Source organism: Diadema setosum, chromosome 14 (assembly GCF_964275005.1).
Source record: "Diadema setosum chromosome 14, eeDiaSeto1, whole genome shotgun sequence".
NCBI lineage: Eukaryota > Metazoa > Echinodermata > Echinoidea > Diadematoida > Diadematidae > Diadema > Diadema setosum.
The window spans coordinates 15,894,549-15,912,030 of NC_092698.1; the positions used below are offsets into that span (position 1 = coordinate 15,894,549).

The window sequence follows — 17,482 nt, forward strand, 5'->3', positions numbered from 1 at the left end:
TATGTATGTGCAAATGTGTTTGTGTAATTCTTATATCGTTATGAAGCATATGCATATGAGATTAAATGCCAATACATACGCATATAAGATTGAATGCCAATTTGTGTAAACACAGGTTGGTCAGCAATGGTCAGAGAGTGTTTTGTTCGTTACGCAGAGCCCATGATGAGAGCATAATATTATTTGAAAAGGACAAGAGTCAGCGTACAAAACAACAAAGGAGAAAAACGAAAATGATTGATATGCAAGATGATGTAGAAGTAAAAGTAATTAAAGCCCTGTTCTGAAACAACTCCATAGTGACATTTTTTTGTGCGGCTTGATAAAAATATTATATACGATACATTGATAATTTTTCTTATCATTTTTTTTTTTTTTTTTTTTTTTTTTACGGAGGGGGGGGGGGGACGGGAAATGCCAGCAGATGAAAAAAGATGTCGGTAGCTAATTGAAACAGCATCTTTCTCTCTTTCATTTGACATTCAAACATCTCCAAAATTGAAATTAGATATTACGTAATCGATCGTGTCAGATATCATGTTTTATTGCGGAGATTCGTATCTGTAGAAGTGAGAGTAAATCACTGCGTCAGAAAAAAAAAAATCATGTGCGCCATCATAAAGTCAGTCGACACTACGTTGGGACAACCAACGATTTGACAACCCCCTTCTACACGACAAGATTTGGTGTATGAATTCAAAGCCAGACGAATCTCCATTGAGCTCAAGATTGGTAATGTCATGAACCTACGAGAAAACGAAAAGACACTCGTAGTATAGGCCTGTATTATGTTTCTCATTCTTCGTTTTCTGCCATGAAATGCTCCACAAATAACAAGAACAAAATTCGATTCGATGTGTATAGTTGTCTTAGAATATAAAATCCCTTCACACGATGACGGAAGAGGATTGCTTTTTGTCAGTGACGTAACAGAAGTACGGGTGCATGTAACCTCTCAAGCTTTGCTCAGCTGTGTGTGTCTTTCTCATTTAGACACACCGTGGGCTATGCTTTTCACGGCCATCAATATTTCAGTGAGAACTGTATGTATTTTCTCTGCTCAGGGCATTGCATTTCGCCCATGTTGAAGATGGCGCCGCTCAATTCCTGCGCGCTAGATTTTTTCTTTTCTCCCCCCCCCCCCCCAGTCCCGTCCTGCGATCGCCGTGATCGATCATCCTATTAGCGGGTCAACGGACGGACTGCGCGTCAGAGACATCGCGGTTGAGGTGTGTTTGGACAAGACAGGGGCCGCGGAACGTCTTCTTTTGGAAGAGAAATGTGGACAGAAAGTAAAGGAATGATTGAACATTTGATATGCTCTCTCTGTCTCTGTTTTTTTTTTAATACTTTCCACAAGATCTTATTCGGCAAGAGAAAAATGCTCACTTCGTCTTTGCTTTGATAGTACAATTCAGGTTGTGTTTATATTGTTTATTAGCATCAAAGAGTACATGTCACTGCAAAGAATTCACCAACTCTAACAATTCCACTGCTCTTATCAGAGTTCACTAATCTTATAATGGCACAGTTGTTGAATGTGTTGTATGCAGAACTTCATCTTTCCTTAAAAACACACCAATAATAAACGATGAGTGGGCATGCACCAAGCATATTCCGATTATGATTTAATTTTGTTCGCATGGAATGATATACATTGAATTCCTGAACATTAACCTTCAGCACTGTCATCTTTCAGCACCCATGCAGCATGAGAATTTGCAGGGACTGGGGCGGCTGGGTGACAATATGCCCCTCTTATTTCTCCTCAAACTCCATGATGTATTTTGCGAGACCTCCCCCACAGGGGTACGTTGGGGAGATTTCGCGAGTCAGACTGTTTAACTGACCCCAATTCTCCGGTGTCTGAATATACACTGTTTCATGGATCTAATGAAATCTGTTCGCAATTGGTTGTCGTGAAAGATATTCCCTCAGAAGACAGCTGAATCAATCACTTTGATGCTATGAAAACTTGTTCATGCGTACGCAATGTCCAAGCTGCCTATAATCCATGCCGAATAACAACTATCAATTTCCATAATTATTTTGTGGTTGTATTGATTCTCTTATTTGTCCAATCAAACAAATTGAAGAAAACAATGATGAGCTCGACAGCAAATTATTGATTTTTATTCCTTCAAAATCAAAATGTCCATTAAAGATGTGGGACGAAAAAAAAAAAAGAAGCAACAGATTGTGTGAGATGTATGAGAGGAAGCAAACGTATAACATGCAAATATAGAAACATGAATATAATAACATTGCACTGTGTTTCTTTTTTTTTTTAGGGGGGGGGTGTCAAAAATATAGCTGCATGAAACAATCAACTATACCTATATCTAATTACCATCGTTGTGACATAATTGTAATGATTATTATACACGAAGTGGAAGCGAGGAAATCACCGGATAAAAAATATCGCTGAAGGTTTTGTAGTGTGTGTGTATGTGTGTGTGGATGTGTGTGTGTGTGGTTGTGTGTGTGTGTGTGTGTGTGTGTGTGTGTGCGTGCGAGTGAGTGGATGGGGTGGGAGGGGGAATGGGGTTAAGGGTGAATGTCACCCCTCAACCATCTCTGGGAAAAATCCTCGCCCGGTAATCGGATTTATATATTATCACATATATATGCAATTATGAAAGCAGCTGAAGGAAAATTGTCCACCAGATATTGTGTTGATGTCGTTTGAACGCGCGCTCGAAATTGTATTGTAGGCCTATTGTATTAAATGTCTGTGTAAGTGTGTGCATGAGTGTATGTGGGTGAACAATGCAAATGAAATGTGCACGAATTGAAATGTGGCATTTTGAAAGGGTGTCGAAATGTATGCATATGCGTATCCATATGGCAAATGCTGAATTCTGTGATTGAATTGATTGTATGGTCGACGATGATCATAATGATTGATTTTGATTGCACAATGCATGATCAATAACGGAGGTTGCCATAACCTGCTTTTTTGCCGTCTGTGCTGGCAAAAAAGGCCATGAGATATACAATAAATGCAAATTAGATGAACTATAGAGTTGGTTTATATGGTCATTCGTAATTCTTGCTTTGCTCATATATATATATATATATATATATATATATATATATATATATATATATATATATACACATATATGTGATACATATTGAATATTAAGTAAAATTTACATTATTTATTCGGCAAGACGTGGTTATAATGATGTCTATGGCACGATCTATCACTGATTTAAGATCGTGCCATAGGTATAGCGCCGATCATCTTCCAGCGCGAACACGTTACCGTAATGTCTCCCATGCTCACCCATCCGGGAGCTAATCACGTTACGTCCTCACCAAGAATCGAGTTATCACGGCGCACCACTTAGATTATCTAATTAGGTGAAATATGAGATCGGAAACTATGTGTCATGGCGACGCAATGATCACATAACAGATATACAATCGTGGGTCTTACAATATTATCTGACAATTTTTCCTTCGCAAATCACATTTCTATTTTTTCTCTCTCTCAAAGTATTATGGCGCTTTAAAAAATGTACCGAAATAACGCGTCGACGGAATGTATGCGCCATTTTCACAGAAACCTCTAGCAGAACTGCCACTGTAAATGGACGCTCATACAAAATATAATATTATATTTCGACTGTTCTCCCTTCTCGTCGCTTTAGATGTGACATTTTCAGTTTCAACTTGCCTTCAAACTGTAATAGTGTAAACAACAAATCAGTTAAGATTTCAGAGCGATCAAAACATTGTCAAAGGAAGGGTATGGCTATTCAAATATCCATAACTCATCTTTAACTTCAGTGGATTCGACCTATATAGGTCCCCCTGACCCAAAGACTGTGGAGGTGTTTACATCACATTTCCAATTTAATTTGTTTGTCATCATTTTCACATCTTCAGGAACAAGTGTCTTTTCTTTTCTTCATCTCTGTGCTCAGGATATACAATGAGTTATATAAGGCCATGCAATTTCTTGGTATATATTCACATTTATTTGTATACTAGAATATACTTTCTGACCTTTCGACGATGCAGTCACGTGAACAAACCCACATTTGTACACTAAAGTCTTTTAAATACATTCAATTTTGTGTAATGTACACCAAAACATAATTTCTTACACGTCTGGAGACTCATGTCACAAAACTTTCATTTTATCGTCATTAGACGGCAAACTATTAGTCTTCACTTACACAATGATTATTTGCCCTATTTTGTCAGAAGTTTTTTTTTTTTTCAGAAGCAGTGCGTTACTTACTTTGACAATGATTTTCCTGAAGAAAATAATCGACAAACAGCATGCTAAACATCTGGGATCTTACAGCCCGCTTGATCACTTTGATATCTCGCTTATTTATACGACTGGTCGTTCTCGGTACACGGGTTCAGGACACAAGCTTCAAGGGGATCAGGAGAGAACAACTCTCCCGCAGTGCAGCGTTCCCATCGAAATTAAACTTGAGGTGCGGTGATGTGTGAAGTTGTACGCTGTGTTAAATGTACCGTACAACTTGGAAACAGCGGGAACGTCCTTTTTGATGTGGATGATCAAAGAATTGAAATTACCATGACCTCTGCTCCTAAAATCTCTCTTTTGCTGAAAAATATGCATGTTTTTCGTTTATACTATAATCCTAGAGATAGTGCTCGTCTTCGACGAGCCCTTCTAATTTCAAGGAGAATAGAACAGAGCACTGATTTTTCTCTTTCTTCTTTAATCGTTTCTGGTGGCACCACCACCACCACCACCACCACCACCACCACCAACAACAACAACAACAACAACAACAACAACAACAACAACAACAACAACAAAAACCCTCTGCATTTTGGATTCATTCTCCTTCTCAACAGGAGTGATAAATCCAGTCTCCAGTGTACATGTATTACCTGGCTCAAGTAAGATTAAAAAATTAATTCTAGGTAAATGGGCATGATGGGTATGTTTGTTATGATAATAACTGTAGAATAATGATATTATTTATGATGTCATTGTATTGGCGTGTATGGTACTACAACTTATATCCTGTGTCCAACTTATATGTGTGTCCAACTGTCATCAATGTAGATGTAACTGACAAGCTACGGGTGACTTCAATTCGGAAACAAGTTAGATTTACGTATGCGTTTTAAAGGAACATGTTTGCCATATGCTCGCGAATCTCAGTCATACGAATGCTTTAACAGACAGCGCACTGTACAAACATGACAGAAACGAGTAGCTGCATGATTGCACTCAAACGCGTGTGCCATTTTCCAGAACGCTAAATGAAAAAAAAATAAGCGCTTTGATATTTTTACCTTTACCGGTATCTACCCTCGTCGACTCTGGCCCGCTATGTATTTTACGTTTTCGACAAGAAGAACTCTACTGAAGGGTTTGCCTGTTCTAATAAGTCTATGACAACAATAGACGAATTCTAGTCTTCCGCTCAGTATACAAAAGTGATCACAGTGATGCTTGGGGAGAGCAAAGGAGAAAATAGCATGGGTATCGGCATGTGACAGAAATGAAATTGGAACGCTGAATCAGGAATTACATGTCAATAGGTAACGGAGTGGGTATCTACGAACTCACGAGCTTATAAATCCCCCCATTTGTCACCGCAAACATCGACCTGCTCGTGGCTCGGACTGAAAATGATGGGAGCAAATCCCAGATCGAGATGGCACTGTAGATACACAGGCGAATGCACTTTCGCAGCATTCGTCAATAAAGAAAGGTGGCTATCAGAGCTGGGTAGTATTTCGCCCAGCATCTACCATAAAATGAAAACGCAGTCGTGACATATCACGTTATCATTTACGCTCTAAATATCATTCTGCTCTTTTCTCATATTTTCACAGTGAAACAGAAGAAGCAGAAAAAAAGAAACCAGTTTAACCTTAAAGTTTACTCGGAAATGTACTCTGCAGTGAGGGAAGAATTGCAATGCAGTGAATGTTCATACTTAGAGAGGTCACATTTCTATCTTTCATGAGAATCTGTGTGACCGTACATTTTCTTTTACACTGGTTTGACTTGTTTCTGGCTAATCAGCGATACGGCAAGAGGCGGCAATTCGTACGCATGCGCAGAACCAAACTACCCTATTAACATTGGAACGTAACGTCGGGACCTAGCGGACGCACCACTTGACTCGCGCGAGCTCTGGAGCGCGACTCCAATACTCATCTTGCATCGGAAGTCTCTTCGCTCTTCACAATTCTTGAACTATTCTCGCTCATGAATGTTATATGAAACATCATTTTGATTCTATGGTTTAGACAATGACATTTTGATGATAAAGTACCTGAAAACAACTGACCAACGGAACGAGGCATCCTCGTAAAGATCACCTCTGGATTTCGTTCGGTCTGGGCGGTCTAAGCGGCCAATCGGAGGAGAATTGCGAGGAAAAATTTCTGGACTGGAAAAAAAAGTGTTCGATTTGATTTTGTGAGATCTAGAGGTAAAAAGAGAGACAGAAGGATGCCTTTGGTGACGAGACTATCTGGGGAGGGGGGCATTCTCGCTGATTCAAATCGTATCGAAACGGTAGACGAGGATGAGGAGTTGGAGATCCCACGATCTCCAGCTAGCACGGAAGGCAGTGGCGTCGACGGAGGGGACAGGGGCGAGGATCGAAACGGCGGCAATGGCATGGCGATCGGTGGTGGTGGTGGTGGTGGTGGACACCAGAGCAAAGCAATGCGCCTGCTACAAGAGCGACGTCGGCTCGTAGATCGAACGGCGAGCGAAGGCCAGCTCCGAATCGTTCCTGTGGTGGGCCTAAGAGAACGAAGCAAATCAACTGATGACGACAGACCCGACTTCTTCGAACTTCGAGCAAAAGGCAAGTCATGCATCACACACTTCGTCACCATCAATGTTATCCGTGACATAACGGTATGTTGCATCAAAATGATAGTCAAAGCCGTATATTGAGAAAGGCAAACGATGTACATGTATTACATGATTTGCGATCTTAAAATTGGGACATAGCACAACACGCATTTCTCCAAGATTAAAGTGCGTTTTACGCCACGGTCGCGAAGAAACCAAAGGTGCAATTGTACTTCAAATTTGCAGTCTTAAATACATTTTAGACAATTCGTACAGTGTATCTTATTCCGTTATTATGCTGAAAGAAACGGATATTGGATTGAAGGGAAATTCAAGGAAGAATACAAGCTTGCATGTACAGCAGATAAAAAACAAAAACAAGAGATCAAATCAGTGATCACATGAATTGAAACGTGCTATGTCAATCCACTGTTTTGTGTTTATGAGTGTTTGAAATCACTTTTGGATTTGCAGTTGAATAATTGTTGAATGCAACATCATTTCCGACTCTTTATGACACGGATCACTGAACTAATTAATGAATCATAACGAAAAATCAATAACAGTTCAGTTCAACTCAGATTTATTTCCATTCCACACGTTTACAAAAAAAAAAAAAAAAAAAAAAAAAACACCGTTAAACCCGCTCATTACCCACGTTATCGCTCATTATACGCACATACAACAACATACGTACATACATACACACAAACTATAGACACCTACATACAAACATGCGTACAGACATACGCCCGTATATACAGTGTTCTATAATAATGATCCACATATCTAAATTGTATCAAAACGAGGGAGGACATCAAAACCCTATGTTGTACATTTGTACAAACATTCAGTCGTTGGTGGTGACTTTGCAATCTCGAGCACTTATTTATTCATTTATTTATTTATTTTTATTATTTTTTTTTTTTTTACAAAAAGAACACCACAGCATGCGCGGTCTGAAGTGGCAGTTTGGTTAAAACGGAACATGAAAGTAATTTAGTGAGATTTGTTCATACGGTCATTTCTCCACCGTAGAATACAAAATGCTTGAATCACTGGGCATTTGACATCGTTTTATTCATTTGCCTCTAAATAGCATCTCTCTCTATATATCTTTCTTTATACATCTAGAAATATCAAAAAATGCATGTTTATTCTACAAAGTACAGATTGTATTTTTGCATAAATCACTTTCAATGTATAGGAAAATACAATATAGATACATATAACAACATAACAATATTAATAAGGTCAAAGTGCGAGTCCGTCAATGTCCGTCTAAACATCATGATGATAAAATCGAGTGTATTCGATCACTGCATGCTTAAATTGTCAAATCAAATGCTTACTTGGTACCTTTTTTTTTTTTGGGGGGGGGGGGGGGCGGGCCTCTCATTACAGTAACTATATCATCTACGTATATAGCCGAAAAGGTCTCATCAATATCACAGTAATTGGCGAGACCCTTTCAGCTTTTTGCCCAAATAAACTTTACTATCATAATAGTAAAACGTGTTGGCAAGGAAAGGGTATCGCGGTATTAAAATTTCTTACGGGTGTACCGTTCTAAATTCTATTAGCTCTAAACAAGGAGTCGCTGTAAGTGTGACCTTAATAGCCAAACCAACTTTTAACATAATAATCGTCCTCACATGATTTCTCTGATGAGTTTCATTTGTTGTTCTTGACACTCTTCATGAATGGTAAACTCATTTGTAATCAACCTATTTGAAATCCTCTGTGTGGTTAAAAACTGTGGCAAAATTCATTTTCAAGGCAGATGTGTCTGAATCGCCTGCAGAATTAGAGAAAATAGATGCCAAGGGCGTAATCATTGGGTATAAAGTCTGCTCACTAGTGACCTCATATACATCAACAACCATAGATGATTTTTACATTTTTTAAGTATTACATCTGCTTTGTAAACACCTCTTTTTTTCCTCAAATTTTCACTTACAAAATGGCCATCGACATCAAAATAATAAATGTTTTTAGTATGCAAATGGAAATTCTTCCCAGCTTTTGCAATTACTTTTTGTGTTCTGCTGAACACATCCTTGTGATAGTTTTAATGCAATATCAAGTGTATATTTAAGTAGGCCCTATATGTAAATCATGTCCTATTTCGGAAACAAATGATAGCTTGGTCATAATTATGGTTTGCATTTTAGTATAGTTTTCTTGTTCTTTTATTTCCTAATCATATAGGCATATCCCGCTTCCCTTATTTGGTACCATTAAATCATCTGGGCTGAACTTCTGTCCGTTCTCCGTTTCTCTTTCACAAACACCGTTTATCCGGGGCTTACAGCCAAACAAGCTTGCTTTCATGTAGGTCCCATCACACTTCTCTTTGTACAACTCCATTTCGATTTTGGACCAGTTATCATTATGATTACTGTTATTATTATGTATGTTTGTTTTTTTTTTGGTAATTGTTGACAAGGTAAAAGAACTCGTGCTGTTATTTTTGATGTAATATTGATATACGAGAAGTATGAAATGAATTGAAATTAAATTGAAATTGAAATGATAAATTGATCATTTCCCCTCGAAATTCCCTCTTCTCCAATGCTTTCAGTGTCCTTTTACGAACCTCAGTCAGCTATGACTGTTACATATAAGGCCCCCATTTAAAAGTAACAATTGAAATAAAGTAGCATGCTTTTACATGTGTGATCACTCAAGAAAAATGGGACCCTTTTTATTTCAAGTATAGGCCGTACATAGGTCAATGCTTTGGAGAATGAGAGAGGAAGGAGAGAAAAAAAAAACACGGCAAGCACACACACGCACGCACACACACACAGACACACACACACAGACACGCACACACACAGACGCACACACGCACACACACTCACACACTAATCAAACAACCAACCCCTCTCCCAAAACACGGAACCAAATTAACTTGACCGACAAGTGAATTCAGCGGGGTACCAGTCGTATGAAATTTGCGTCAATGAGTTGTGAAGTGAGTCCCTGGCTGACCGTAAAAGAGATCTCGCTTTAATACGACAGAATAGATTGCATCTCTTCGATAAAAAACACAACACAAAACAAATAGCCCTGTCAGTGTCAAATGTTAAACTTATGTAAAAGACAACAAGGCAATGAATTGCGACACCTCGTCGGAGTAGACAGACTTAAACAAAAAGTATATTATAAATGTATAGAGTATACATAATTATAATTGTACAAGTGCAAAGTGTAGGATGTGCAGAATTTTCAGCTGGGGAAATTCCCTTCTGTGCCAGGGACATTGGACAGTGTATACAACGTTCCGGGATTTTCTGCACCAATCGGCGCTCAAAGCACGCAAAAATGGTCAATGCATTTACTCTTCTGTCAGATTGTAAACTACTTTTGTATATTGACACTAACAGTGCCAAGGAGCAAACTCGAACGCCCAAACATAGGAATATGTAAGCTACGCAGTCGAATTTCTGTACACTCTCACTGATGAGAGCTCAAACACCATAGGCAGCGCCGCAGTGAACGCAAACTCGGTGTTTCTCGTTTCTCAAGAATCTCAACATGACTACCTCCTCTTGTGTTTTCTCTCTCTCTCCCGCTCGCCTTTTGGCTCCAGATGTAATGAAAAACTATTGGCTACGTCAAACGTTCATGAGTTGGTGGGCCCTTAGAAGCACACCGTTTGCGGCAGGTAGGCATTCAAGGCCTCGTCAAAATATACTTTTGTTTCCAATTCATCTCTATGTGGAGACATTTCTAGCTGTTAAAAGAGCTGGAAGGACGGCAAACAGCAAACTAAAGTAACAAATTCATCAACGCGACTTTCAAACGAACTTCAGAGGGGTGTGCCCATACGCCTGACGTAAGACATGGTGCGCATACTCTCGACGTAATTTATAGCATTGTCTCGTGTGGCGCCTCTGTGTATTGTTCTTTCATCTTCAAAAGACTGATGGTAATATCAGGCCATGTAGGGAAAACAACGGTATATTTTGACAGAGCGCTTAGTATCGTGGACCGAGGTGTCGCAATCTGTTGCCCCGTGTCACTTCGTGATTCCCTGCATGTATCCGCTCGAATGTGCCCCCTTGATGTTCATCATCTGTCGTACCCTTCCTTACCAGATGAAAAACAAAACGACCCGCCATTACTATTTCAGTGTAAAAATGTGCTAGTGTATGATCACACTGCGGAACTGCTTTTACCATGTAAACCCTATGTTGCCACTTTAACCAGTGAACACGATGTCTGACTGTACTTTTGACCGCAATTCATTTTGGTTAAATCCTTTACTTTAGGTGACACCCCTCCAAATCTACTCACCAACCGTTAACATGGTTAATGGAATGAAAAACTTGCCGATTTTCGTATTTTCAAGAACCCTTCCTCATTCGTTAAAGGGGATGGCTAGTAACTGATCAGTGGGAATAAGTGGGAATGCTGGGGGATGATTGTTCCAATCCTTGTGGGATTCGTTTAAGCGTACATTATATATCTATTGTTGTGTGAAAATTATTTGCTTCAGAGTGGTCTCATATTCAAGTAATGCGCAGTTTAATGTTTCCAGGTTAGCATGCCTGGACAGTGACGGGGCGATCGTTAACGGGCCGTTAACGATCGCCCCGTCACTGTACGTCCAATCTCATAAAGCTAATAGTTCTGTATCCCAGTTGATGAAAATGATGACAACCCTGACTGAAATTCCTATTTGACTTCAGAAACCAATGAACTAAAACTTGTTTTTGATGTCCAAGATAACATTTCTTTTACACGTTACTGTTTGAAAAAGATATTACTTCACTATCTCATTTTCACCTTAATCATGTTTAGTATCTTATTCTAACATAAGGAGTTGAGATGAAAATTATAATAATTTTTTAATTGTGACGAATAATTTATCGCACAATTTCAGTTTTGTGTCATGTAAGAGTTTAACGTTAATGGGACTGAGGTTAAGGTTGATTATTTGATTGTCAAAAAAAAAAACAGAAAAAAAAAGACGCAAACTTATCTTTCAAACCTTTTATAAATACTTTAACAAGCCAATTCGATATCGCCATGCCTCGTTGAAAACAATCTCGTTTAAATCATAAGAAAGTGCTCGGGCAACGATGGGTTGCAAAATTGCTCCTAAAGTCTGTAAGCAAAGTGAGAAAGTGAGACTCTTTCACAAATACAGGAAAGAACATACCTCTACAAGAAAGCTCCGATATATTTGATATCGTAAAATCTTCATTATGTTCAGCTCAACTACAGTGTAAAAGATGGACAAGATGTTTTTACCCACTGTGTCCCTCTCGACCCAGGTGTATAAATGGCTACCTATAGCAATGCTATATAGGGTAATAATAATAGCAGGGACCTCTGGTATAGAGCAGAGACAACACTGAATAGGCTACCAGGGGTAAATAATACCTTATTATTATTATTATTATTATTATTATTATTATTATTATTATTATTATTATTATTATTATTATCATCATCATTATTATTATCATCATCATCATTATTGTTATTATCATATGAAGGGTACGTGGAAGGTGATTACACAAGAGGTGAAATGTAATTCCCATAGCAACGCTCCTAATCATATACTCGAGGATGGCCTTGAAAGACCGTAATTCTGGAGGCGATTATGACTGGAATAGCTTGTTTTTGCAGATTGTATGCCATTCTGAATTGTGAACTGGCTGAAAAATAAAAGAAGCAGACTTCAAAGGTGCCACTTATATTTGTAGGTCTATTTTTTATTTGTATTTGAAGTGTACATTTGTTTTATATTATAATGTATTTCATTGATATTGTTTGTCGTTGTGTTACATTGATATAGCTGATTCTAAGTGCACATATTGGTCGGGGTTGAAGGCCTCGAGCTTCGGTGATTAAAGCCCCGTTTTAACAGAGCTTCTCAAACCAAATACCGCGACGACGCCCTGACATTTTTTTAAACCCTGCCTGTTAAACCGGTGCCCTGCAGATTTTTTTATCTGACGTTGTCGCGGTAACTTTTGCCAAATTCTAACCCACCCAGTAAGGGTAATTATCCAGACATTACCCAAGCATTGCCCCGACATTGTACCCCGACAACCCTTATGCTAAAACGCTCTCGGGGTAACATCTTTGAAACACTCAACACGCATGCGCAAGAATGACACACGTGCATGGATTATAACCCCACACCCTTCTCGCATGAATGGGCAAGTTGTTATGGAAACCTACCAGGAGATTTTTTTCCCCGAGGCAAGGTACTTTGTTCTCCGGACGTTGTTTAGACGTTGTCGGGGTTAAAGGGACTGTACAGTACTGGTTGAGGTGGGGATTCATGTTTTGAACATTCCTAAGTAAGATAATGAAAAGCCTCTTATGAAATATGAAAGAGCATGTAATTTTAGGAAGGATTCAACGTTTATTTGATGAAAATTGGTTTTCAAATGGCTGAGATATCATTAAAAAAAGTGCTAATAATAAAAGGCGACTTGCCACAAGTTTACTAGGATCTCTTTGTTTCACCTTGCTTTTGGATATCTCAGCCATTTCAAAACCGATTTTCATCGAATAAACTTTTGATACCCCTTAGAACTGCATGCTCTTTGACATCTCATAGAGTGGTTTCTGAATATCTCGCAAAACGTTAAAAGCTAAATCCTCACCTCGACCAGAACTGTACACACCCTTTAAAACAGGACTGAGCTTTGCCTTTTCCTCCCCTGGAAATAGCGGCATGCACCTTGAATCACCACTTTCTTTATATCACGTAATATGACTTTTCCCTTGTATTTTACATTAAGATACCAAATGAATGAATTAATAAATAAATAATAACAAAATAAAACTCAATGAAAAATAATAACAATAATAATGTTACACCTTGATGATCCAGTAGAAATGGCACAAGCTTTCCGTGACTTTTTTTTTTTGAAAACATTGCGCCCAATCTTGCAAACAAAATCGCTGGAGCACATCAAGAATTTCACACTTTTCTGTGCGATATGAATATGGAATCCTTGTTTTTCGTACTAGGCGTCGAAGATAAAATATGGATTAAGCAATGAAAAAAAAAAATGTTCAGGTTGTAACAAAATCACAAATTTTCTTATGAAAAATATTATGTATAAAATGCATGTGCTTCTCACTTTTATCCTAAATCGTTCCTTTGAAAAAAAAAAGCTAAAAGATGTTGTAAATGATTATCGTCCTAATTTTGTAACTACTTCCCTTTTAAAAAAAGATAAAAAAATGAAAAAAAAAAACTTGTAAATCAACGTACTCTGATTTTTTTTCTTTCCTTAATCTTAATGCAAAGATATTGACTGATTCCAACTTTGGATTTAGAAAAAAGAAATAATACCACCCACGCATTACCAACTTTTATTGACCAAGGTAGCTCATGCTATATGTTTCTCATTAGTGGTTTCTATATAAGATTTTTTTTTTTTTACTTATCAAAGGCGTTTCACGCGATAGACCATTATATCTTACTTCGTGAATTTAATCATTATGAACTTCAGGGAAGCGTCCTGGAATGATTTCAAGATAATCTAGCAAATAGAAACAATTTGTAGGGGGTAAGTATTCGTGGCTATGACTACCATAGTAAAATTTCTTGTTGTGTCTACTCCTAGTTATATTGTACAGTATTTCCCCCAAAAATACAATCAAATTTTTTGCGCTGATAACTTCCAGTATGATTAAACTGTCTGAATACTGTTTCAGGATCTAAAATATAACATCTTATCTATATCTTGCAGAAAGCCTCATTCAATTTGGTTCAGTGGTCACAGAGAAATATGAATCGTTGTGAAGCATGTCGTTTATGTGATTCTTCCAAGTTTAGCACTTGGGTGCTCTTGGAACTGCATATCAATGTGTGAACACAATAGACAGAACTTTGAGGGAAGAGACTCCTGACATGCTCTACAAAAATCCTCATTTCTCTTTAACCACTGAAGCAAATTGAATTGAATTGAACAGGTTTTATTAAAAATCGTGTCTGGTAACCAAAGGCTGAATTGCACATGTTTTACAATCATAGTTATAAAAACAGACAGATTATTTCGGTGCTCTGTACAAACAATGATATAAAGACATGATATTGAATCATAACATCTTAAATCGGATGGTATTTTCTGTAAGACGTGGATAATAAGGTATAGTTTCATACCCTGAAACAGTATTTGGATTGATTCACTATTTTTAAAGATATCATTGCGGAGGTGACTGCTGTTGTTGTTGTTGTTGTTGTTGTTGTTGTTGTTGTTGTTTTTTTTTTTTTTGGGGGGGGGGGACATACGTATATCAACAGTTTTTAGACCTCATCAAAGATCCTTTGCTTTGTTTGCTTTGCAGATGATACAATTTTCTTCCCATCATAATCCCATTTCGCTTGAGAATATCATGAACGAAAACTTAATTTTGCTCAATCAATTCAATTCAATTCAATTCAATTCAATTCAATTCAATTCAATTCAATTCAATTCAATTCAAAGGTCTTATTTTCACTTCTTTCATCAGAATGTACAAAAGTATAAATTCGACATGCATTTTAAGGAATGGTGCATAGGTAGCAAGGGATAATATGTACATGTCAATAGTAATTACAAAATGAGGCATTTTTCATACAAACATATTTATACATTCTAGGAAAAAATGGAGGTACCCAATCTTGGACCCATGCAAAACAAGTTACTGTATTTCTTTTTTTTTCTTTATCCTCCTTCGAGGGACTTTATTTCATTTCAAATATCTAAAAAGGTTCACAGAAGAGAACAAGATATACGAACATAGAACAATAAATTGTCAAATCATAATCATCACATGAATTTCGATTCCTCTGGAAATTATATACTTCAAATATATCCAAAATACTTCATAAGTGTGACATTACCTCAACATATTAATTTCAGCATCCACAGTTAATCAAATATCATTTATGTGATTCAAGTTCTGCTCTAATTCATGAAGTTGCCTTTTCGTGAAATCAAGTAAGTTTTTTTTAACTAAAAATTTTAAATTCACATTGAGCTCTGTTCTGAAGTTGGTCAATAATGCATATACATTCGTTGCTTTTGCGGTATAATTGCTAAGTATATACAAACGAAAAATCGTATATTGGGCAAAAACTAATATCAAATTTAACAACATCAAAGATTTATCTCTTACATCTATTCCTGTTAATATCATTCGTTCATTTACAGTGATATCAATATGAAAATAAGCGCATATAAAATTTGATATTTTTTCCCAATATAACTTCGTATCTGGGCAATGTAACAAGACATGCCAAATCGATTCAACTTCGTTGCATTTCTTACAAATCATATCAGACACAATTCTCCATTTCACTAAATTTTCTTTAAATGGTAAAATTCTATGTAATAACTTAAAACTATATTGCTTTATTTTATTATTAAATAATTTTCCAAACTTGAAATCAAACAACACCTTCCAATCAAATTCTGGAGGTATATATAATGTTTTTGTCCAAAAGTATATTACACTTAGCTCGGATTTCTTTTCATCCAGCAGTAACGAATAAAACTGTTTTGTCTTTAAAACTATCAATTCAATTATATCCCCAGTATTTATTTGGAACAATTCTTTATCAAACAAAACATCTCTGGTACATTGCCTTTTGCACAAAAAATCAAACCACACCTGTGGCTGTGCCTATTTAATTCTTTCATATTGAAACAATATTAATAAAGAAGTCAAATTCATTGTCTCATATATTTGTTCATGATTTTTCCATGATTCATTTTCTATCAACTGTTTAACATGAATGATACCTTTTTCAACCCAGTATCTGTTAAATAAAACTTCATTCATATACTTGATGTTCGTATTATTCCAAATAATTTCATTTGATATATCAGTCACCTGCAATATATTTTTATAATGTGTTTTTGCCCATGTAGAAAGAAGAAAGAAGTTACTGTATTTCTAACCATCGGAAAAACGAACTATGCATGCTTTATGTTAATTCATAGATGACGTGCTTCTTATTTCTGTCAATATAATGCTATCGATTTGCCGCATGTCGATAGTTAATACTAAATTTTAGGCCCCTTATCAGCTGCTTATAAACAAATATAGTGATTTCTTTTGGAAATACTATTGTCACCTACGCCTGTAAAATCTTCCTAAAAACACAAAATTTATGTTCTTAATAGACTGCAAAGCTGTTTTCCTAGTAAAGTTCTTCATTGTATATGTTCCGCTTTGACTTCTCCTTGTCTCAACTATTCGATTCTTCCAAATTAGTGAAATTCTTCCGTCGAGATGTTATTTTCACTGAAACTGATTTTGGATACTGAATTTGGAACTGAATATTCGATTCTTACTTGTGGAAATGCTATTAAATTTCTCAATTGATTTGTGTGTGTGTATGTGTGTGTGTCAAAAAACGCGCCATCTGAATTGTAAATCATAGTGGATATCAATCTCACATGAATGGTTTTTTGGTTAGTAGCAAAATTTTGAAAATAATTGACTTATTTTACTTCAACTTTGACATTGTCATGTTTCAATTTTCAGTTGACCAACTACTAGACGTTTTCTCCCAAATGTTTGCAAGAAATAACACAATTCGTAACCATTCAACTCGCCGGTGTGATGCTCATCACCTTCCATTTTTCTTGAACAATCTTTGCCGAAAAAAAACCCCCCAAAACAACC

The 17,482-nt window shown here is 37.0% G+C and overlaps 1 protein-coding gene across 1 annotated transcript in view; it reads left to right on the top strand.

Moving 5' to 3' along the window:
- The first annotated feature begins 6,469 nt into the window (after positions 1-6,469).
- LOC140237425 (glutamate decarboxylase 1-like) overlaps positions 6,470-17,482 on the top strand; it is a 50,751-nt gene continuing 39,738 nt past the window's right edge. The window contains exon 1 of the mRNA XM_072317347.1: positions 6,470-6,833. Coding sequence (XP_072173448.1) covers positions 6,470-6,833 — 364 coding nt within the window. The remainder of the gene's footprint in view (positions 6,834-17,482) is intronic.